Consider the following 26,824-nt stretch of genomic DNA (forward strand, 5'->3'; position numbering starts at 1 on the left):
GTATGGATGATGAGAAAGAAAGAGAGGGACTTCGTTGAGGTTTTTTTAGATGTGGATTTGAGAAAGATGTAGAAATTAAAATGGACAGGAAAATTGAGGAATCAGGTCTATCAAAACGTAATGATCAGGATTAAAGAAGTCAAATCATTTACACAGCAAATACACAAAAAGAAAGGAAACTGGGAAAAGAACATGTGGTTAGAGGAAATGGAATATTGACGAAAGTATTGAGAGGTCAGTAAAAGAAGAAAGAATGAGAGAAAGAAGGATGAAGTTAACAGATGTGAGGAAGAATGTAAATTACAACGAAACGAAGGAGAAGGCTGGATAGAAATGGAAGGAGATAGAAGTGGTATAAGTGACTTGCCACCAGATAGAACACCAGGTGATGATGGTTAGTTATATTTATTTTTAACAAAAAAGAAATAAATAATTTAACTTTTAATTTTTTTTTAAAATTTAAGTTTCATAATTTGACAAAAGAAAAAGTATAAAAGGTAAAAGAGTAAAATGAAAAAGCTAGAATGAAAGAAAATCTATGAATTTTCGTTGAATGTTAAATGATTTTATGTGGATATTACTGTAATGAATGTATAAATCTATGTATAAACTACCATATGTTATAATACTGTGTACTAAGTGAAATAATTTTTACTTGCAAGCTTCACGTGCAAGAACGTTCACGTGCTTGCACGAGTGGGCGGTAGTGATGAGGCAAGGGGAATGTCGCACCCCCGAGCGAAAAAGTCCGAATCCCGGCGGGGATGCCCCACTCGAGGTGTCCCCGTTAGACGCATTCGCATAAAGACCGAGTCCCGGCTCCCGGAGTGAAGACCCAGAGACGGCATAGCTGGACCTGGTGGATTTTATTTGGGAGTTTGAGGCGGGCGCAAAGTAAGATCCGACCGGTGGGCCGAGACGTGGAGGCCCGTTAGAGTAAAGAACACCTCCTTGCCTGCGTAATACTTAACTGCAGGATCCGGCCCGGCGGAGAAGAGGGAAAAAAAGAAAATTATTTGTAATTTTATTCTTTGAATCAGCTCCTTCATAATCTACTGTTGTCATTTATTTCAGAAGTACTCGAAAACATATAAAAATAAAACTTATACATTTTCTTGAATCAAATAGAATTTTTAGTTAAAATCAGTATGGTTTTCGTAAAGGACGTAGCTCAAAAAAAGCAATCACTAGACTACACCCGGTTATAAATAAAGTAAAAGAATAAAATAAATAGAATAAAAAAAATAAAATAAACAGCAATGAGACAGCCTCTTCTTAGGTAGGCAACACTCTGCCGACTTGTGCGAAGCCTCGCCGCAGTTTAGGCGTTAGTCTGCTCGTTCAGTATCCCTACAGGACAGTTCTGTTTGACCAGATTTGAAACACCGGTAGCACCTGGGCACGAGTTTAGAGATCACCCTGCAATTGACCAATTCTATCTTGACTCTTCCTCTCTGTGTTATGAGAGAAGCCAACGTGACGCCACTCTGTCTATGAGCGACCTCGTATCACCATAAATCGTCCTCAGAGCCACTAGTTGAAAGCCCTTCAGGTTTTCTCCCAGTGCAATTCCTAAACCCTCCTCGGTATCCATTCGGAGATCAAGAATCCTTAAAGATGATAGCCTCATTCTGGGCGATACCGTAGCACCTTTAATAGTAGCACTTTTTCTAAAACTTTCCACCTTTTTCTTGCCCTCGCGGATCTCCTGATCTTCAGCTTTTCACCTGTAGTCTTTCGAATGGACAAGATGTACATCGTGGTTCCGGACACGGCCTCAACAGACTTTACTGATTTTAGTTGGTTGGCGTAAGTAGCCTTATCTTTATTAGTATCTCTGATTCAGGCCTCTCAGTACCTAGGGTAGCACCTATCGTGGCAAGAAGAGATCGTCGCCCGGGAAGCATATGTGATGCCTCGTGTCGTTTTTCCTTCCTTCGTATTCCAATATCTTGCGTACAGAAGAAGCGGGAGCAGGACCGTAGATTTCTACAAAAAAAACGCCTATATGCCTTATTGTCCCTTAATTCCAGAGGTAGCCCCAACTAAATTTTGTTCCAATCCTACAACCTCTCAGAAGCCTTTGTAGATATTATGAGTCTTCCTGAAAGAGTTTGTTACTTTGAGCATGTCTTCGCCAATTAATTCGGCTCTAAGGGTAGTTAATATAATAATTCTTCATCTCAGTCCCGCTCAGTAATAAGGCCACCTGGGGATGCCAACACGCCAGAATATCAAATACTTGCTCATGAGCCGATTACTTGAGATCTATGAGAGCAACCGTGTCCATTCTTCCCCGTTTCTTGTAGACTTTGTCAACAATAGTGTATTTGAAGCCTGGAGCAACAGTTATGCCATTTCTGGAGCAACAGTCCTGTGAATTCCTTGTTGATTAATGTGCTGGTTAGTCGTCTATGGATATTTTCTTGCCTTCGTAAATCCTGATATCCAGGTTATCACTAGGTGCCTTTCAGTTGGACAGGATCTCCGTCGTGGACGGAGATCACCTGACTTAACTGATATCAAGTCGGAATCCGTTTGCGAGCGGAATCCATCTGGCGGCACTGCCTAATGCTCTGACGATAACTGCTTCCAATTATTTACTAATCTGGTTGGTTATAATGGATAACTCAGACTCAGCGTTAATACGGATAATTCGGGTACAGAGAGAGTCGAGTGACTTATGGTGTGTGACTAATACGTGCGAAATGGTACTGCTGAGACAATGCGCTGGCAGGTCAGATGCTCCAGTTTATAAGTGGAACGAAGACGTATGTCTTCAGAGACAGGAATGCCATAAGATTCGGGATCTATGAAAAAAAGTCATACTGACATAGCAAGGCGCACAACCCTATACAGGACAGCTAGGAAAACTGAACTCGCTAGTCAAAAATAGCAAAGATAGCAAAAAATAGCAAAGATCTCATGGAGTAAGTTAATTAAAGTAAGTTAATCCATGGGAAACTATTTGGTAAGATCACTTGGCCGATGCCTATTGGTCTTCTCGTAGAACTCAGGAGGAATTTATGCAAAGTAATAGGGTCACCCAAAGACCATCGCCTTGAAGCTGGGCGGCTGAGGGTCTCCCTCATTACCGAATGGCAGAGACGACTGGATGGTTGCGGTGAAGGGACGTTGGACCATGCAACTCATTAGCAACGTTGACGTATGGTTATCTAGGAAACAGAAAAATGAGATATCCCCAATCCAGTTTTTATTTGTCACGTAGGATTCATAGTCTAACTCATTACATTCGGGTTGGACAACATAACCTCTATCCCAGCTGTGTGCAAATAAAAGAGATGGTATTGCACGTATTTTTTTGAGTGCCCTCGTTTGCCATCTCTGAAAGGAATTCACTGTTAGCTACACTTAGACTGGCAAGAATGTTCGCACCGGATTAACTGGTAGGTGTAATGGTAGCAAATGCTATAAATTGGCAGGCAGTTGCTTACTGAGCTGAAGTGATTATGACCAAACTAGGAGTCCTAGAAGACACCAGGAAGAGAGGGGCTATTGATGTGGTACCGGGTCAGTTTCTTTTTCGACTATTTATATCTGATTATATTTCAGTCATCTCCTCATCTGTTCAGAATTTTTTTTTTTTTTAATTTTATCCTACCATATTATCTCTTCCTTTTTCTCTACATCCACAATTTCAGCAAATTCTTTTTTCTTTTTTTTCTTTTTTTTTAATAACCTATCAGCAGAACGTCTTCAATAATCCTGTTACTCAGTTGTTTTATATGTATTCACTTTATTTTTCTTTTCATGTCTCATTCATATTAGTATTTTATTCTTATTTTCAAGACTACTTTTAGTTTTCTGTATGTTTGCTCTCATTCGTACTCTACACATTTTATATTTACTTACTCTAGTCTTTTATTTTCTTCCCTTTTACTTTCTACTCCCATTACATGCTGTCATTATTAAAGTATGTACGTTCAGTTTTTCTTGCAACTACTATTTTTTTTTTGCATCAAAGTTTTCATTGAGAATTTTATAAAATTACTAAACTTCGCTGGTGACCAAAAGTATCTATTTTTCTACCACATTCACATTTCTCACATATGTTATTTCCAATTCTTACTATTAAATTATGATTTCGCTAAAGATTGTTCATGATTTTACTTTCTTTCCAATTTACATTATTTTCTTTGAATATCCATACGCTTATCACTTTCTTTACTCTGTTAAAATTCTTTTTAAATTCAACAATATACATTTCAAATTATTTACTAACTAATACTTTTGTTTATAAAATTAAAATATTCGTAAATGTTTAACGTATTGATACAATGTAACGAGTAGCCTATTAGCCGTTAATGTACTTCAGAAATCTATTATTTTAGGTATAAATAAAATTATTATTCTAGCGTATTATTTTTTTTATTAAAGAAATGTTTAATAGAAACGGATTTTTGGTTTTAATTATTTTTTTAAGTATTTTCCTTGAATATAACATGGAAATGATAATTTGGGCAATAAATACTATTATATATATATATATATATATATATATATATATATATATATATATATATATATATATATATATATATATATAATAGTTAACTTATATGTAATTTATTTAAGTTTATTTTCTTCCTCTTGGCTGGATAGAATTAAATATAATAAAAAGACATATTTTACTTAAAAATATTACCATTATTAATTTCTTGGGTTAACCAATCAATTATAGAAAAAAAAAAATTATAAATTAAATACTCAACGTTTCAAAATTCTCTTACATACAGTAAATAAGAATTTTGTATGTGTGTATGAATGTGTATTGTAACCTGAGAAAGCTTAGAGAATTCTAAGTGAAAATTGTGTATTTAATTTATAAGTTTGGTTGATTGGTTAACCTAAGAAATTAATAAAGATAATATTTTCAACTAAAATATGTCTTTTTATAATTGTCTGTCTGTCGGCGAGTGTGAGCATATATATATACATATATATGTGTGTGGTGTGGTGTGTGTGTGTGTGTGTGTGTGTGTGTGTGTGTGTGTGTGTGTGTGTGTGTGTGTGTGTGTGTGTGTGTGTGTGTGTGTGTGTGTGTGTGTGTGTGTGTGTGTGAATGTCTGGCGGATATTTGAACTTAGCGTGTACAATTTTTTGAAGAAAAAAAAATTAAACATAATAAAATATTTATAAATCATAACAATTTTGAAAGGTATATCTTTGCTCACGGTAAGAACTGACGCTATTGTAAACTCTTGGGAAATACCACCTAAGGTTGACGTATCTACAGAGAAGTTATGACATACGTATGTATGGTAAAAGCTAGATTGGTTGAGACAATGTAAAACATATTTCAAAATGTTTCTCCCTCTAAATCCTGTGTGATTCTAGTTACTCCGGTAAATTTATCTGTAAATGTAATTCACATGGATATAAAACGTATATAACATTTATACGATATTACACAGCAGAACATGAACAAAATACGTTTTCCTTAATACTCGTACAATTATTTTATAATCTATATTTATGTTATTATTTTTTTCTTTAAACTCTTATTACTCGTACATTTACAACTTCAACTATAACAAAATTTCCCTTTTTTATATTTTACGCTTAAAATATTTGACATATTTATGGTAATTTTTAATAAATTCGTAAAAAAATTAACATCATTAGGTATTTATTTGTACTTAGACGCTCCTTTCAGTTAGAGTAAAAAATAGATAAAAAAACCTTTCAAGTTAAAAATTTTTGGAAAATGTACAGTTTTATCACGTACAAGATATTAAGGCACAAATGAAAATATTTATTTATTTTCTTATAAACTACAGATATTACCACAAATAAAGTTATCGTTAATTGTAACGTGTAACGTTATAGCAACTTTACAATCTGTTCAGTGAGAGAATTGAACAATAATAAATAAGATTTATTTAGACCAACATAAAGTAGCCACAGACCCAGTGGTTTGTGACTTAATAATAATAACGAAATAAAAGAAATGAAATCCGTAAGGCCGGAATATAAAGTCACCTAATTGAAACAATAAATCAAATCAAGCTTATTGTTTCTAATCAATCTTGAAAAATCACAGATTGTGTTATGCAGTAAATTAACTACTATATAATTTGGGTGCCAATTTAAATGATTTTGATGTAGGCTGGCCAGAGAGACATTTCCTGATGAACGGTTCGCAATTTAAGATCATTATATATGAAGTAATTGCTTATGTACCAGGGTATGTTTAGCATTTTTCGCAGTGTTTTTGTCTGGTAGCGTTCAAGTATGTCAATATTGTTATTTATCATTAATGATAAGAAATAAATTTCAAAAAATAAAGTTTTAAAAGTCAAACCTGACCAAAATTTAAAACACAATTTTCTGAATTAAATTCAGAGATACTACAATACTCTGCTATGCAATACTTACCATAATAGTTCACTTTATAAGAAGAAAATTATATTTCTTTTAATTAATTGTTGTTTACAAAATATATATTTAAAAAAATCAAAATTTTAAAAGTAAGAATAACCTTTTTAAGTCTTTAGGTATTGACTTTCAGAAATCATAATTTTAAAATTTTAAATATTTACCAGTAATTTACAAATCCTTATTCAATCCAGAATATCAAATATATATATTTCTCTCTCTTTCTCTCTCTCTCTCTCTCTGTGTGTGTGTGTGTATGTATGTATATATATATATATATATATATATATATATATATATATGTATGTATGTATGTGTGTGTGTGTGTGTGTGTGTGTGTGTGTGTGGGTGTGTGTGTGTGTGTGTGTGTGTGTGTGTGTGTGTGTGTGTGTGTGTGTGTGTGTGCAAGAACTTAAAAAGAAATATTTCCGTTTTTAATTGTAAAAATGTTAAATTAAAAAAACAATTAAATTTTTTTTTATATTAAAATTTTAATAATTTACATTTTTATTTTTAATCAAAACAATGTAAAGTTCTAAAAAATATGTAGTTAAATGAAAATAAATCACTCAAAAAATTCAAAAACGAAAAACTATGAATGCAAAAAATTACGTAAAGAGACTTTAAAGAGAACTTAAATGAAAAGAGAATCGTAAAGAAAATTTTTTAAATATAATAATATGAATTATTTTTTTATAAATTTTCTTAAGTATTCTAGTTAAAATAACTTTGAATATCAAAATGATATCAAGTTTTTTAACCCTATCTAATCTAATAATAGTCAATCATTTCGTCATAAAATGAGAACTTCTGCAGATATATAAAGAAAAATGTAATTTAAAATTTAAAAAAAAATAATTTTAAATTTAATCACCAAAAAACGTGAAATTAGATTGCCAAAAATCTTCCTACTTATGCTAAGTATGAAAAAATTATTAAAGCCATTTAGCGAGCCATTTAGTGAAGTTTAAATTTTGAACAGTCTCACAAAAATCAGAAAAAAGGACTATTTTGTAAACTGGATGTTCCTTGATATTTTATATGAAGAGACCATTATTTTATATATATATATATATATGTATTACTCATTTGCACATATAATAATGATGACTATAATAATTGTTTTATTTATTTGTACAGTAACAACAAGCTACTCATTATAGTTACCTATGAATGATAATGCATTTTGTAGCGTGTGAAAAATGCAAATAATAATAATAAAGTTTGTGTGTATAGGTGTTATGTAAGAATCTATATTTATATACATACTGTATATATATTATATAGTATGAATATATATTTATATATGTCGCACTATATATATATATATATAGTGTATGTGAGAGAGAGAAAGAGAGAGTCATAATATTTTATTTCTATCGCTGACTGTTTGCTCTGAGCGGTTTTGATGCATGCAATACCAATATAATTCTACATTTTGATACATCTATCAGTACTCTCCGGAAATTGCTGGCATCGGACATGTATTGTAAACCAAATGTACGAGTAACGCGATAATGCATTGTAGTTTTACAAATGAAATTTATATTTACACACGGTAGATAACAGAAAATATCAGATATGTAAAATAAACACACCCCAATTCATATTAATTAATTATAAAATATTAAACAAACTAATTAGTTCTTTATAAAAAATTACAATAATTTTTTTACTCTACTTACTTTAATCAACCCATTTAATTATATTTACAGTATCATTTTTATAATAGATGTACAAAAATAATTATCAGGAAACTTTTTAATTACCTAATTCTTAATGAAATTTAAACAGCAGAATATAATATATATATATATATATATATATATATATATATATTTACTCACATACATCTTACCTAAAATTTTCCGGTTTTTTTTTTGCGTTTTTAATTAAAATTACTTCTTCTAACGAACTGTTAAAATATTTAACTGTCTATTTCCTGTCTAAATATTTAAATTTCTAATTGAATTATTATTTTTTTCTTTTATAGTATAACAAACAAAATATTAATTATTTATTATTTTTCTTATGTAAACTGTAGAATTCAAAAATGTATATAAAATACACTTGAATGCAATTAGCTATATTTGTAATAGCGACAATAATGGCCCTTCAAGTAGTTGTTTAAAAAAATTGTAAAACAATAAAAAATAATATTTACGAAACAAAATAAAAATAACACACATATGATTGGAAAATTATCATGGTTATAAAGAGAAAAGAAAAAACTATTGAAGAATGAATGATATCATAACAGCAATCATTTTAGTAATAACAATAAAAAAATACATTATTTTATTATTATTATTATAACTGCAAAGCAACTTTACAATCTGTCCAGCAAGATAGTTAAAAAATAAGTAAATAAGTTCTATTTGAACTAACATTAAGTAGTCACAGACCCAGCAACTGGTGACTTAACGATAACAACGAATCGAAAGTAACGAAATAGAGCATTCCATAAAGCCAGACCATAAAGTCACCTAATTGAAACGATAAAGCAAGCCAAGAATATTGTTTCTCAGCAATATTGAAAAATATTGCCGTGCTATCCAACAAATTGACCGCCAAATAATTCGTCTGCCTATACAAACGATTTTGATAACGTAGGCTGACCAGATAGATATCCTGCCAAACGGTTCGCAACTTAAGATCATTATACATAAGGCTATAGCTTTTGTACCATGGTATGTATAGCATTCATTTGTCGCAGTGTTTTTGTCAGGTAGCGTTCAAGTATGTCAGTACTGGAATTTCACGCCGTACTCCACAATTCAAGCCCGTAAGTCCAAACAGGTTTCAAAACTGATTTATAAATCAATAATTTACTTTCCACTGAAAGGTAAGATTTATGTCCTATCAGCCAGTAAATGTTTTTGAACTTTAAATCCAAATGCAATCTCAAATTTAAAGTTTAATGGAAAAGTTTCAATTAAACTTTAAATTTGAGATAAAAAAATAAAATTGAATATTAGGTGTTCTTTAAAATACATTAACTCTCAAACAACAAATAAATTTTAAATACATAAATAAAGTAACAAAATCACTATTAATGAAATTCCAGCTTTATTAAAATTTTAAAATATTTGTATAAAATATTATGACCAGATTTTGAGTTAATTAACTTAGATCGTATCAAATTTCCAACACACCCAAGATATAAGCAAAAGAAAATTGTTCATTGCGAAAATTTTAAGTCTTTTTAGAATGAAATACGAAAATTGACTTTCATTAATATACGTTGATTAGCTCAACTAATCTATTTCATTTCGTTTATTTATCCTTTGTTCGGCTTACCTAAAAGACAGTATGTATCTATATATACATAGTTATCAACTCATCATGGCCACCGTTGGGGTCTCACAAACTACGAAATGTTAAACGGGGAATCTTCCCTAGATTTTTCCCTACATTAAAAATACAATAATTTACCATTTTTGAAATATTCATCCTTTTTACAATATGGTAGAAAACTTCATTTTCAAATAGAAACTTCATGTTTTTATTGTATTTTTGGGTAGAGTATAGTATTTTAAGACATTCTTAACCTTGGGTATTTTTCTCTAAACGCAGCCGTTGCAGAAGTATGAGCTGACAATTGTAAACTTCCAAAAACAATAAGTCCAATTTTAATGCTAAATAATCAGCTGTTTTTGAAAAGTTGAAAAATTTTAGAATTTATAATATGTAACCAACAGATTGATGGTTAATGTGTCGCTCTTATTCTTTAATTCTTTGATTTGTTGTCAAAATCTCAATAAATACTTAAGTTTTTGCTACTTTTTATTTGTATAAGTTTCTTTTTTGAAGTGTCTATTTATCAGTTGTATTATAATCAGTTTTATTTTTATAATGCAGTTTGATATTAACGAAAAAATAGATATGCAAGAAATTTATTTTTTAAGAAACAGGAATTCAAAATTTCAAATTGGAAATCTACGAAGTTATTAGGTTATTTCAGAAAAAAATATTACCAAACCAAACCAATTTTTTTACCCACGTTGAACAGAAATTGATGAAACCAATTTCTCCAAATATGGAATGAACAATCAAAAAAATAACATTATTGGTCATAAGAAAATCCATTAATTTTCATAGAAGGGCATAATCATGTGAGATTTTCCATGAACTGCTGGTGCTTCATCACCAACAATCAAATTTGGACGTGCTTTTCTATCAATGAAATCTTACTGAAGCTTGATACCGTCAATTGCTGAAAGATGTTTTACTGCCATCTGTTCATGACTTATCTTTAGATTTGCGGATGCAAATGTAGTTTGATGTAGCACTAGCATACAGATATGATGAGGTAAATGGATTTTTAAATGATAATTTCCAAAACAGTTTGATTGCAAACCAAGATGCTATTGGTTGACGAAGATTAAAAATACAACCTGATTATAGAATTTCGTATTTATTGACCATAGAGTACAGATGCAAAATTAGATTTTTTCTGGCCACTAACGACTCTGAAGAGATCAAAAAATGAATTGCAGTTCACTTATCGCAATTCATTATTATTGAGAATTTTGAATTTCAATAAATTTTTATTTTGTTTTTAGTTTTTAGTTTTATATGGTTTAATATGGAAGATACTGACGTTATATTTAAAATACTAAATATTGATTAAAACTACCAAGACAATAAAAAAAATCGTAAAATCACCTAGATAGGGTATTTGCTGTTACATCATCCTCTGTATAGTATTTGTTGCACAGAACTTAACAATAGTATCTGCATAGTACTATTGTTAATTCATCATAATTAAATACTGTTGGTTTGTTAGCTCATACCTAAATGCATATAAAATACTGTTTATGAAATACTTTTCTAAAGAATTATTTCTCTGCTTATCTGAATTATAACTACAATTTTCATATTATCTTTTATCGTAATTGTTTTGTGTTTCTTTTCACTACTCTGTGATTAGGTGTGCTTGAAAATTTGTCAAATGATTTTTGTGAAAAAAATTTTTTAATGATCTTTTATTTAATAGTTTTTCTCTGTACATCATATTACAATTACTAAATTTTATTTTATTAAAAATAAAATTACATATATAAATTTTATTTTATATATCCCTCATAAATTATATCACCTCTTTTATTTTCTACTGAATATTTTTTTTAAATTTTGAAATATTACTTTTAAGTTTTAAAATATCTTTGAAATTTATCTTATTACAATTTCTTAATTGTTTATTTTTATGAGTTATATAATTATTTACAGATAAATATTACTATTTTTATCCTGTTTAATTATTTATTGTAAATTATATATGTATGAGGTTAAACGTTTTTCTTAAAAAATGCTAATAACTATTCAGTTTATACATTTATGGTTATATACATTTTTTTTTAAATGATCTATTTAATTTAATGTTCATTAACAGAATAATTATAAGCTTTTTGCATAATAATTTTTATATCTGTTTGTCCATAAATGGTTAAAATTAATATTTATGTTAATTTTATTTACTGCATATGATTGTTAGATTTTCAATATATTTAGGTACAAAACATTTATTTTATTATTATTTTCATTTCAAATGTGTTAATTCATAATAATTTGCTTAATATTATTTAGTATTAACTTTTGGTTGACATATTATTAATTTGTAAACTTATTTGTATAGATTCAATTAGTCTAGAAGAAAATAGGATTTTAACGAGATTACTTCATATTACATTTAATCATGTATAAATGTTAGATTTAATCCTGTAGAATCCATTTAGATTAAATTAAAATAATATATGCACGAGTATATTTTATATTAGAAGTATTGTTAAATATTATGAATCGTGTTTAGTAAGATTCAAACATTACGCATTTTCAGTGTACAACAATATATTTCAGCAATAATGCACCATAGTACTATTGTAATTGTGCAATAAATTTTAATTAGATTGTAATAATTCATGCATTAAAATCTGTGAGTAGTAGTAATTCAGTAGAATAGTTAACGGTAATAATACATTTGCATCTGGTTTACATAGTGTCAGCAGGGAGTTAGTTAGAAAGCGCTGTTTATCGACTGTTTACATGCCAATTTATCATCTGTACGATATTTCTACGTCATCACTTAGTTTTAATTATTATAAATCTATCCATTTTTATTTATTTACCTTATCCTTCTTATTGCTTATATATGATGTAATTAATTATATAATGCTAAATAATAATAATATTTTAAGCTTTCTGTTTTAATCTTTATAGATCATTTTATCGAAAAGATTATAAAATAAACCTAATTATAATTTGTGTAAATTACATATTATAACCACATGGTTGTCAGCAACATGGCTTAAAAAACAGCCATTCATAAAAAAAAATATTATATTTATTTTCGGGGATAATATACGTATCATGACAGGTTAAGTAGAGTAAGTAAAAAGAGTTGTATAAATTAAATTTCCACTTACTATCAATTTAAAAAGTGTAAATATTAGTATTTTCGGAGCTGTTACTCAATCTTCAGGGATTTTCTAAAAGATGTTAATTTAAATTCAAGTTAAAAATCGTTTTTAAATTAAACTGTTATGTTCATAATAATCGGTCGTCAAGAATAAAATTAATTCGTACGTCAGTAAGACAGTAAGATCATGTATGTATGATATTTGTGACTATTAAATGCTTAGTAGTTTATAAATGCTTAAAAAGAGAATTGGTTTCCATTCTTTCTTTAATAAGCCAAATATATTATTTTATATTATCCTTTAAAATCCATCGAAATAAAAATAATTCCATTAGTAAAACCTGCACTACATAAATTAATTGAATAATAAACATAATTACCTTCAGAGAAAACAAATTTCTCTAATGTCACATATAGTTGAATTACTTTACATGCGTTCAGTCATAAGTAAGCGTGAGAAAGATTCTTTTAAGCAACAAATAAATATATATCTTTCTATGTTAATAATTAGTTTTATAAACCATTGCTATTTAGAAGAGAATAATAGGACAACTTGATAATTCTTAAATTTTGGTAATAAAATCAACAGTGTGTGATACTATCTACCCTTTTAGGTTAATGTAACAGAATTTTAAATTCTTTTATAATTTATTTATATACCTACATGCTTTATGGATAGAAAACTTGGAATTTTCTTGATAAATTATTCAAGCAAGCACCTACCTGTGAAATCAAATATACAAAGAAATATTTGGGGTAAATCATAAAGAGCTAGAATATAGTATTGTTGATTTATATAATTGAATGAAAAGAACTGAAAAGTTACGGATATATAATCAGAACGGGATAAATCTAGGACAGATCTGGGGTTAAACAGAAATAGGAAAATTGTAGACAAATTATAATCCGCTAAATTAATTTGCACCTATAAGTATAATGTTGTTGGTTTTATGAGTTCCGGATGAAATTTCTCAACCAATCTTATTATACGATTATTGGTATGATTAATGTATCTTCATACTTAATTCTTTTAATTTATTTGAAGTATTTATGGCAAGCAAACACATATCTTTAGAAACTAAAAATTTAAATCATTTGACCAGAGTACTTATTGTATCAAATAATGCAGTTTATTAGGACAATAATTACCTTTAATCGCACGAATATTTAACGATATATATCTGAGAATATTTTTATTAAGTAATAGTTACTTTTTCTTATAATTAATTCTTAATACTTAATATTAAAACGTAATCTTAATGAATCCATATAATTAACTTTTTATTACTGTTTGTAGTAATTACTATTTGAAGTTTAAATTATGTTGGAACAACTTCAATCATTTAGCAAAATAAATAAAAAAATATTATTCAGTATCCTAGCTCCTCAGTGGTTAGTGATATTGTTTACTCTGGTTCGATTGTTAGAACGATTGTTTTTTATTGCATTTATCAGTTTTGTTTTATTATATGTATAATTTGTATTATTATTATTATATTTTATTGTATTTTAAACAAAAAAATAATATCTGAAATTCTTAATACATCAGATAAAATTTTGGTTTTATTTTTACCCGATACTTAAAATACACTAATATGCGACGAGTTCCATAATTAAAGAATAAGTAACAAAAACTCAGTACCTCGTATAAAATAAATTAACAGAAATACAAAAGGTCTTGATAGCAATGAAATACCAAGGAAATATTATTATATTTCCGTAAAGTATAGTGATCTTTTGATCACTATACTTTACGGAATTATTTTAACGATTAAATTGCCACAACTAATTACTCGTAAATACATAAATTTTAAGAAGAAAACATTTGTTATTATTAAGATAATAATAATTATTATATTTTCTGCTAATTTTGTAGAGTACGCAAAAGTGCCATGCCTAACCGGGATTCGAACCCGGAACCCCAGGATGAAACACCGACCACTTCTCCACGGAGATCGGCGAAGTGGCGCTTTCATAAATAACATTTTACGCTATTTTATCTTTGTGCGTTTTAACTCTGTCATACCGTTTACCTTTCTTAGCTTCATTTATTAATCAACATATAATAAAATAATGAAGCTAAGAAAGATAAACAGTACTCAACATTGAAAACGAAAACATTTGTTACCTTCTCAATGAAACACGAAATTTTTTCAAAGTATATGTTTATTATTGACAATGATAGAACAAATTCACGTGCGCGTACGCGTACACACACCCCAAAAAATAAACAAACACATATATATATATATATATCACCAAGTTCTTCCTGAACTTTCATAACCTATTCTACTTGTGACAATAATGAAAAAAGTACATATAAACATACGTCCTAAAATGCTTCGTTTACGAGTTTACCGCTGGTGAAGATATCGCTCGGATTCAGCTACTCTGGTGAAATGAAGTCATAATGAAATTTCTAGAATTTATTTAAGGGGTAGAATTAGTGATTTCTTATAGTTTTTGATCTAAAAAATCGAATAAAGTAGCTTCCAACACTGTTTCTGCAGTAGGTTTTGGGGAATCTGGGGGTTTAAACCAATAAATTGGGGTACAAAAACGTCTTTTTCATGTTCAAAAGGTAATAACCACATAAAACCTTAAACAAAACTGATATAGAATTTAATTTTGAACAAAACTGTGTAAAATAAGTTGAAGACTACAGATACGGTTCTGGGATTTATTTTGTTTGAAGTTTCAAATCAAAAACCATAAGAAATCACTAACTCTGCTACTAAATTAAGGTTCTAAAAATTTCAGTACTACCTCATTTCACCTAGGGTAGCTCAAATCCGAGCGAAACTTTCATTAGCCGTAACTGCAAATGAAGCACTTTAGGACATATGTTTATGTGAGCTTTTCAGTTTTTTTTTTTTCATTAGTAGAATAGATTAATATAGTTACGGCAGAAATTCATGATATATAATCAGTATAAATATATATATATATGTGTGTGTGTGTGTGTATATATATATATATATATATCATATGTAATAAAAAATAAAAATATTAATATCATGATAAAAAAATAAAAATATTTTTAAGCTACTCTAGAGAAAAACTGTTCAATGGTTTTATCATCTATCATCTAAGTTAAAATTTACTCATACAATGAATGTCTTGAAAGAAATCTTTTCAGTGATTTTAAGTTAAAAAGGGGTGAAATATAAAGCAAAATATCAGATTAACAATTTCATTTTATGCATTTTAAAAACTTTTATATGTACTTAATCAAGTTTAAAACTAAACTCTCAAATAAATCTACATTTTGAACTGACTTAATCAGAAAAAAAATCATCTGATTTTTTTCATTTTTCTAAATAATAATAGTTATATACTCTTGCTTGGATTTTAATATTATACTTTATTTTTATTTGTTGTAATTATTTATTGCTTTATTTTTGTTATAGAAATTATTAATTTATTCAAAATTTGAAAATTATAAGTTTAATAATAAAAAATAAGTATTATTTTTTAAAAACGTTTGTTACATTATATTTCTGTCTGGTTAGATTTGTAGCAATAATATTCAATTGTATAAATGAATACAATGATTTATAAAATTATTATCAATAAATGAAACTTTACTTCAGTTCTGAGTACGTAGTTACGATTAATTACGTGAAGTAAAAAATAAAATTTAGTAGTAAAATAAGAAATGTATACATTTATGTATTCTTACGTAACAAATTTACATAACTGCTCACAAATAAAATACTCTGTTACACGTGCGTTCAGTAACGCACCCTGAATATACAAAAACATACACACACTAAGAAGAACCACGGGTGGACAACATTAAAACTAAGGGATAGACAGATAGAATGTTACATGGCTGGGAAGGAGAAACAAAACTCTAATCAATGGAATTTAATTTGGCCAAATGACTGAGTTAAAGGGATGGTGGGTAAAGGGGATCTATGGTACGGTCAGGGGGCAAAGAATTAATCCAGTTTAGGTCGTGTCCATTCCACATCCCTTGGGTTTGTCTTGATTAACTCTTATCCACAAACACTTCACTACTGGTCTCACTGGTTTCATCCCATTTTGTGTCCTGAACCGCTTGCCATTGGACTGACGAGTCACAAGCTGGTGCACTAATTTCCATACGTTTCCTTTTCGTAATACTGCTTTCAAAATATACGAATATTTCTGTCTCTTTCCAACCTTCTCTCTCTTTACTTATATATATATATATATATATATATATATATTTACAGCTCTCCTTTTCACTTATTTATCCCGGTTGTCTGTTATTTTCCTAAATTAACTTTTACCGTAGTCAAAGTTTTTATTTATAATTAACTCTACTTTAATTTTTAAACTACTTGAAAAAAATTACCAAGCTTTACTTCTTAATTTCCATTACTTTCCCTCTTTTGATCAATGTTGTTACATCAAGGCTTTGTGAACCTTTTTCACTGCTTTTAAAATTTAGCTACTTTATTTGTTTATGTGATAAAAATAAGATTTTATACCATATTTAAATTATTTTTCCGTACTCTTACTTATTTATCATTTAGATAATTTTCATTTCATAAACTTCAGTTATTTACTATAAAGATTATTATTAATTTCAGAAAATCTTCATGTTTAAATCGAATAATATTCCGTATTTTGTTGGAAAAATAATACATTATAGAAAATGTATACTAAACATCAGTTAGAAAAGAAAAAGTAAAATTTGTGTTAAATTAACACAAAGATGATAAAATTAACTAATATTTGTAATATATTATTTCTGAATTGACAATAACCTAATTAAATCACTATTATTTTAGACTTCATTAATATAATATTTTAATATATGTTATTACTTACAATGAACGTTAAGTCGCCAGCGATCTTCCAATGCAGAGTCGGATATTGCTGGGTTTTCTGCTCTGCATGTCAAATATTTACCATCATCGTCAATTACCGGAACAAACGATAAGATGCTTACACTTTGGTTACCGTCTTGTGCGTGCTGAAACAGTACAAAAGTATTCATTTAAACAATTTTCAGTTAATTAAAACAGTATTTTATATTACAATAGGAGTTAGAAAAATTAATGTTAATTAATAAAATAATCAATACCTTTCTTTAAATATTTATAAGTCGAAAACAGCTGGCAAAGATTTAAGGAGATAATTTAGCGTAATCTCTCCATAAAATCAATATACAAATGAAGAAAAGTAGTTTTTGATTAATTTTTGTTTTTATTAATTTAATCTAACTTCAATTACCTTAAGACAGGGAATTATCTGTACGTGTGTTTTTATAAAGTAGATTTCTTCCAACAATTGTGATTAAATTAACGCTAAATCTTAGTTTATACCTCTATCAGGTTCTCTTGAATTCTGGCTTAGTTTTATAAATATATTTTTTTATTGGTATAACAAAATAATTTACAAGCGAAATAATTTAAAATTACTTTTAAAAAAAGAAATAGCCATACTCAATCAAAATGAATAACAATTTCATGCCATTTTTACTCAAAGAAAGACAGTTTTCATTCTTTTCGAATTTTTTATTGCTGTATATAAGCGTGTCAAGCCCAAAGAATGCCGGTGTCATTCAACGCTAAGATAGTTTCTTTCATTTTATCACAGGAAGTAATTATATAGTGAAAATTATTAGGCTTACTCAAATAAAAGTGTTGTTGATTTAGTTCACCTCTCTTGTATCTTAAGTGCGTTGCATGCGTTTCATATATTAAACTGGAATGAATAGTTAAGAAATTTTTCCCTCATTCACCCACTCGCTCTCTCTCTCTCTCTCTCTATATATATATATATATATATATATATATATATATATATACACAAATATTTTATGATATTATTATTACTTTTTTCATAAAACATTATTTTTGTTTGCAGATAAGTCAAGAATATTAGAAGAATAATTAATTATATTTGAACTAAGTTACCAATCTATTTCACTAACAAAGAAAAAAATCAACGTAATTGATTCAATGGTTTTTAAATTAGCAATAATAAAAAAATGATAAATAAGTTATTATTTTATGATATTTTGTGTATTTCACATTTTGGTCATCCAAACTCCGTAGGGAAAGATATCTGCCTTATGACGATTCCAGTCGCCACATCCCTTCCCATTCGTAGCCCTAATGGACTTTAACAGGAGTCGTCTTTCGTCCTCTAACGTTGTACATCTAATAGTAATAAGCCAGTTTTTTTTGGGATACCACCGATGTAAATGCCTTGGTAGACATTTACATCAGTGATTTATAACTCAGCTTTTGCCTTCGCTGCAGGTCTTATCCGGACATCTTGAATGTCCTACATCGTCGTCCTCTGAACTAGCTAAGCACGAACCCCGCACCTAGTTCTACACTTTACAGAGCCAATAGTGCGTAAATGTCTCATAATATTTGAGGCAATTGAAAAAGTAATATAACACCAAAAATGTTGTTCGCAACAACGAAATTTATTCCTAGTTCCCTTAATGAACTTAACTTTCAGTTCATACCCCTGACTTGGTTTTATTATCATATTTTGGTCAGTATCTTTTTATGTCAGATCTCCTTGTTTAAAAAATAAAAAACTAAGTATGGTTGGGTTTAAAAAAGTTACATTGAAAATAGCCTTTTAAAATTACATGGATTTTTATGTTTTATACATGATATTGTAAAATACAATAGTATATTTTGAAATGTAGAAAATAACAGCATTGTACTGAAAAGTATTTAACCATTAAAAAATCAAAAAAATACGTAGAATCACTTAAAATATCAACTTTTTTTTATATCAAGCTTTTTTAGGTGTTTCTTATGAAGATTGTAATGGAAAAGTTATTATTACATTACGAAAAGATTAAATATATTTAACTTAAATAACGAGAAATATTTTTTGATTGTAGTAAAATGAATTATATAAATGATTATACAAAATGAATTACATCGCTTTTTTTTCGTTCGATAATTAATCCTCATTGACGTAATTAAAATTTTTATTTAAACCTCATCATAGCAATATATTAACCGATCGATTTATTTCTGCTCTTGTTGCTAACAAGTAACCCAGTAAGTTACTAAAGTAGTTTAGTTGTTAGGTTAGAGTGTTTAGTGTTCTGTTTATCCTATGAATAATGTACAAACCAGACCAATGATGGAGAGCAGGGTTGTTAAGAAGAGCAGGAAAGCCGGGACCATTTAATTACACAGTACAATCCTGGCGACAGGAAAAAGCCGGCGTGACGAATGAGTAGTCTATCCATTGTCCCGTAGTGTACGTACTTTATTGCGGTTAATACATGCATATTGCTTTCTCCTGCGTATCCGTCCACGTTGTGGAATTGTACCTTCCCCGTTAAACTTCCCAGCAAATTAGAGAACACGATTTTTTTCATGTCATAGAAAATGGAGATTTACGAAGTTTAGAGTTTTAATTTTTTTCAACTCTGTAAAACTTTGCAAAATATACGATGACCTCCCTCCATCTACAAACTTTATGTACATAAAAGTAAGGTAACTAAAAATCAAAGGATTAGATGAAAATTATATGAATATTTTTTAAAGGCATAATCTTATTCAAGAACTTAAATATCTTAAATAAAGAATTATAATTGAGTATTAATTAGTTAGAAGACAGTTTACTTACCGTTTTATTATATTTAACAAGGCTTTATAAAAACAAGTTAACGAATTAGTAAAATAACGTCTGATTAATCTTTATCTACATTTTTGCGCTGGTGAATGTATCTTTTTTCAGAAAAAATGTTTTTTAAGAGCAAACTGAGATCATGAAATGTGTGTATTTTTTTAAAACTAAATATCATTCATCATAAGTAACAATAACAACATTTTATTGGTCTACATCAGTGAATTCCAAAATACTTCGATCGCATACCTATAAGACGAATATAATTATCAGTTGTACCCCACATAATATATTTAGTATAATGTAACATGTGGTTGTAAGTGTGTGCGTGTGTGTGTGTGTGTGTTCGCGTGCGCGTGAGGGCGATTAGTCGAAAATCAAATAATTTATTATTTATCTATTTTAAACAATATACATACATTTAAATTAAATTACAATTTAAATACAATTATAATACAATTTATTCCAATTTTTTTTAGTAATATCGGAAAAACCTGGTTTAGTGCCCTCTGTTAATATAATTCGAAGATCTTGTTCTAACGCTAATTTATTTCGTATTTGCTTTTAATTGCTGTCATTGCAGAAAACACTACTTCACACAAGTATGTAGAACCAAACTGTAAGATTGTATTCATCTCTATGCTTACCAAATCTGAATATTCGGTTTTCAATCTCATTCACCATTTATGAAGAGATTTTTCCTTTAAATTCGGACTGTTACGTTGTACTTTCACTCATCTCAATCAACTGTTCTTGATCTGAAATCGAAAGATAATCTATTTTTACATTTTCAGCATATTGGTTCATGACCCGTTGAAACTCTGTTTTAATAGTAGGAAAATCCGTAAAAAGGTTAAAAAAATTCGTTACCAAATTTTTTTAATGTGTAGATATAAGACTTTTATTTGTTTCACATTTACTTATTTTCAGAAGCATCATAATCACACAATGTTGAAAACATTTCCTGTTGAAAACATGTTGAAAAGATCCCTTTTCTAAATTTTCCCTCCACATCACGATTTTCTTTCAAAATAGTTTCTCAGTCATTATTAAAACGCCAGCTTTTCCTTGAAGAGACTACTTGAGCGTATTTACTTTTCTAAAATATCAGCTAAGTTAACATACTACCAACAACTACTTATCACTGAAAAAGCAGGCAAACTTTAAACCCTTATCTCTGTCAAAAAGAAAAATGTGTAATTCATTTTTCAGTCCACAACTCTTTTTAGCACTTTTCCGTAAGAAGTACGCATGCGCATCTCGTGAGGTGTGCATGCGCTTTAATTCTGGTGCATTTATGATGTTGAGTTCCATAGGCGCTAGTGAAACCAGACACAGCGACCAATGAGAGAATCTCGCACTCATGAGACACACGATCATATACTGCCATGTAATCATGACCATACTTCTTTGAAGAAACCACTGGTCTATATAAATTCTGCTAAATTTATTTTTTTGACTTCTTAATTGGAACTAAATACTACCAGCTCAAAACATTATATGGTTCTAGTTACTGTTCACCAATCATGATCCCAAAACGTCAACTGAACCCTATAAAACATAAAACAAAGGATATATAAACATTCAAAACTGGTTAAAAGTAGAAATATAAAACTGAATTAAATTAATGTCTTACTTCATCCCAGAACAGGTTTAATTTCAGTAAATTATTGGCAATTTTTCCCACGATTTTAAGGTTCATGCGATCTCAAATCTTTCTCATTATAAATCTTTATTTTATTCTACCTTATATATAAGGAGTACCCTAGTCACGTTGGGAAATCTAATGGACGTTTCTATGGTTTAGATGTTTTTAATTCAAATTATTTTCTATTTGAATTGCCTAAAACGAGATCTATTGATTCATTTAAACGTTTTTTTAGAAGAACTTTGTAAAAAATAAATATTGTACTCTTTTATAATTAGTACATATTTGTTAGTTAATATATATTTTCGTTAGTATATACTGATAATTGTATTACTGAATAATCGAAATCACCCTGTGTGAATTCTATGAAAAACTTTTGTATACAATTCTTTAACATAATCTGGTTGTCCAATTAACGATGATATTTAAATAAAGTTTTACTACCATATATTCCTATTTATTTTTTAATATTTTATTTCAAATTTGAATATTAATTTGAAAACTGCATTAAAACAATAATTTATTAAACAAAATGAATTTATTATTACAAAAAGAAAAATATTACAATCGAATACGTCATAAAATTTGTTTACATTGAGAGCTGTTAAAAGTTTTAAACTACTGTCTTGGGAGTACACCATTAATGTTGAAGTATATATTTTTTACATGAAACTAATTTTTTTTAATGTTACAGATATTTAAATTTTTTTGTAAATATATAAATATACATAAAAAGTTTCTGTCAATATTACATTTTTCTAAATTATCGAAGTAATAAAAAAGTAGATACAAAATAAAAATACATTTGTAAATATAAGCATTTGAAATGGTTTTTGGAGTAAAATTAAAATAATTAATTTAAAAAGTTGAAAATATTATCGTAAAACTTTATATCTGAAAAACCTATTTTTTTCAACTACGTATTGATAAGCTATAAAATTTAGGCCCATACAGAAACATTAAGTATTTTAGCATATTTATCGACCAAAATTTTAAGTTTTGTATGAAATAAGTATCATTTGCGGATCAAAAAAACAGAATTATTAGAATTAAAGTTGGTTCTAACTTATAATTAAATTAGTCCTTACAAATTTTGTTTAATATAATTATGTAAATTAAGTTTATAAGTATATGTTAACGGAGGGTTTATTTGTTTTCCTAACTTCAACTGTGCCTGTATTTGATTATAAAGTCAATTTATTTATTTATAATCATTGCTGGTGAAATTGAAGCGAGGCTTAATGATCCTAACTTTGCCTTTGTAAATTCGTAAATCCATTCGTTAACTTTTCTCATATTCACTTACCCACACTCTCTCTACAATTTCTGCCACCACAACATGTTGTATTTTAATACAACTGTAAATAAATTATTTGACAGCAAATATATTTCTTAAAAATTTTTAATTTATTAACAAAAACATTAATAAAAAAAAAAAATACATTTTTATCTATAATTTTTGGTTTATATGCTTTTATCAAAATTTGTACGTTGTGATGTCACTGAGGACAGAAATTTGATAGTAAGATCATTTTTGATGTAAGTGGCTTAGAGTAATAAATAATATTATTAATTCGTTTCAGTCAACTGTACATAAAGTAAAATTCTGTAAGTTCTAAATTATAAAAACCTCATACATTTCAATTTTCAACAGGTTCAAATATGTGGTATTTGCATATTCAAATATTAATTTCATTATTAAAGGAATTATCATTTAACATGAACAAACAACTTTCATTTCCTTTAATTTTTAATAATTTCTTCTTTATTAAATTTTCCGAAAAATGCTATTATTTTTCATAAACGGTTTCTTACTTTTTGTTCAGAAATATTTTTATTTTTTTTTTTTTCCTTATGAATTAATACGCAGAACTTGCGTAATTTATAAGTAGAATATGAAAATGCCATGTCTGACTGGGATTCGATCTCGAGATCTCTTGCTGAAAAGTCAAGACGCTACCACTTAACCACGGATATCCGAAATTTCTTTTAGCGACTTTTTGAAGAAATGTACATTATTACTTTTGGTCGCACGGTAGGATTGGCGGGTGAAATTTTTTCTGTTTTGAAAAATGATGAATATGAAAATACCAATCACTGAAAAAGTAATTTCACTTAAAATTTAATTTATAAAGTTTGTGGCTTAAAAATTTCCAGAAATACTTCCTAAATTTCATTGAAATTTAGATTATGCTGTAGTAGTGTATTTGAAGTTGTGAAAGTGAAAATTTCATGAGGATTAATTGAGTAGTTACCGAGTTGCACTAAATTTAAGGGGGACAACAAACAATATAACCTCAATTTTAAGTATTTTTTACGGTCGTGCAGTGAGACTGGGCGGTGAAAATGATTTTTTATTACGTTTTGAAATATGAAAGTAACGAAATTACCATTCATGTATAATTTTTTGGCTCAAGTATCCCAAAAAGTAACATTCATGTATAATTTTTGTAGCTCAAACATTTCCAAACTATTAGATCAACTCGACCGGGAATTTACATATGCTGTAGTATGTGTGTCTGAAGTTGTGCATGTGAACATTTGATAAAGATTGGTTGAGTCATTCTTGGGTTATGCTCAATTGTTCTAAAATTATAAATATTGTGGCACTAAAAATCTCCAAAAATACTAAATAAATTTCATTTAAATTTAGATATATTATATTATTCCCTCTGAAGTTGTGCATATGAACATTTTATGAACATTGGTTGAGTCATTATTCGAGTTAAGCACAATTTCAGGTTGTCAACCTATCATTACGTTGGCTCTGTATTTTTGTATTTTTCATATGCAGTGGTGGGTGAGTTTAAACTTGATGCTTGGGTGTAGAGTCTACTCGTAATTTTTGATTATTTCATAAAATTATGGTTATGATAATTTAATTTTCTTATTAACAGAAAATTTATTTTAATATTAAATAAAAATATATATATATACCTGTTTACTTTTCTCATTGAATTTATGTTTAATGTATTTCTTCCGCAAAAAAATTATACAAAAACAAATATTTTAATGTATTTAGTCGAACGTATATAGTGCGTTATACTAAAACATATTTAACAGCTCATTTATGAAAAAATCACCTTCAGAAAATCTCCATTTTTTTCCCACTAATTTTTAACTAGCTGATATTTCCGTTCTCTGCGCGGACAAATACAGAATTTTCAATTTTTTTAATATATATTTTTTTCAATTTTTGAGCTAAAAATATTTCTACATACCAATCAACATTAAATGATTGATTAAACAACATGTTTGGTGTTAAAACAAACTTTACTCACTATTTTAGTAATTTTGTACAAAGTTTAGGAAGCGCCTCCGCAGCTAAGCGATTGATTTTAACTGTAAAATTACAACCAGTATAGCGATAAACCTGCCTAATTTTAGGGTAATTCTTTATCAAAATGTACTCATCATTTCCTGTTTATGTGAATTTAGTTTTATCTTAAAATTTCACTTTTAGTCTGAAAATGCGTTGGAAAATATTTTATTTCGACAATAAATACAAGCTGGATAGCGCTGATAAAAAGTTTTATATTTTTTTTTTTTTATTTTGCAAATTGCACGAATAAAATTAACAAGTAAAGTAAAATGAAGACCGTTTGTATCGACTATAAAAATAATTTCATGGACAGGTAAGAGAATTCGAAAACAAATCGATGTCCTTTGAACACTGGAGATTTAAAAAGTTAGTAACTCACATACATAAAAACTTTCTCACTATAAAGTTTGGAGAAATTTTTTTGACTGCTAAAAGAATGTTAGAATGTTTTGCTTGTTGGAGTAAAATTATTTTTACTCAAGATATACGACTGCAGTTTTTAAAAATTATTATTTAATATAATTATATTATTATTTTAAAATAAAATTTATTTTATCTTAAATCAAAATGTTTAAAACGAATCCATAAGCTGCTAGTTTTTAATGTTATTAAACGGTAATTTTTGCAAAGTGTTTCATTATCAATCACAGCAGTCATACAACAACTCGCTGCTGTGAAAGTGAAGATAGCCAGAAGAGAGTCACTGCGTACTGCCAACGAAGATATGGTCCGGGAGTGGCAGCAACGGTGGGATGCATCCAACAAGGGTCGCTGGACACACCGGTTCATTCACCATATAGAGCCCTGGTAGGAAGAGGATTCGGGGAGCTGAATTACTGGCTTACCCAATTCCTGACTGGGCACGGAGCATTTCGGTCGTACCTGGGAGACGAAGAAAAGATAATGCCGACTGTCCAAACTACTTTGCCTATGATTCCACTGAGCATGTAGTTTTTGAGTGTCGACGATGGGTGGCGGAGAGAAGTATTTGTGAATGAATTCGGGTATTTTTACTGCGGACAACGTCGTCGGAAAAATGCTCTTCGGGGAGGAACAGAGCAAGTGCATCCAGAGCAAGGGTGATCCAGCTCAAATATGGGGAAGCAAAGGGGGTAAAAGACAGCCGATTGTAGAGCCTCTGTTTATCCGTGCTTGCGATGATGAGCGGAAGTGATGAGACATAAGGACTCCGGGCCCCCTGAGCTAAGAAGACCAAGTCCCGGTGGGGGTGTCCCCGTTTGAAACAACGGCATAGACCGAAACCCGGCTTCCGGGGTAGGGCCCAGGAACGACAAAGTCGGGTCTGGTTACCCCGCCCTAGAAGTTAGAGGGTAGGGATGAAGAAAAGATTTGATGGGCAGGCCTACCTGTCATGCCGGACGATCAGCCGGTAAACGGGGAGGCCCGTTAGAGTTTTGGACGCTCTAGAACC

The 26,824-nt window shown here is 28.9% G+C and overlaps 1 protein-coding gene across 1 annotated transcript in view; it reads right to left on the reverse strand.

The window, feature by feature from the left end:
• The window catches only part of side-IV (sidestep IV transmembrane protein), a 430,043-nt gene that overhangs the window by 209,098 nt on the left and 194,121 nt on the right, over nt 1-26,824 (reverse strand). Inside the window, exon 6 of the mRNA XM_075365383.1 lies at nt 17,639-17,783. Within this exon, the coding sequence (XP_075221498.1) occupies nt 17,639-17,783 (145 nt within the window). The remainder of the gene's footprint in view (nt 1-17,638; nt 17,784-26,824) is intronic.

Source organism: Lycorma delicatula, chromosome 5 (genome assembly GCF_047948215.1).
Source record: "Lycorma delicatula isolate Av1 chromosome 5, ASM4794821v1, whole genome shotgun sequence".
Lineage (NCBI taxonomy): Eukaryota > Metazoa > Arthropoda > Insecta > Hemiptera > Fulgoridae > Lycorma > Lycorma delicatula.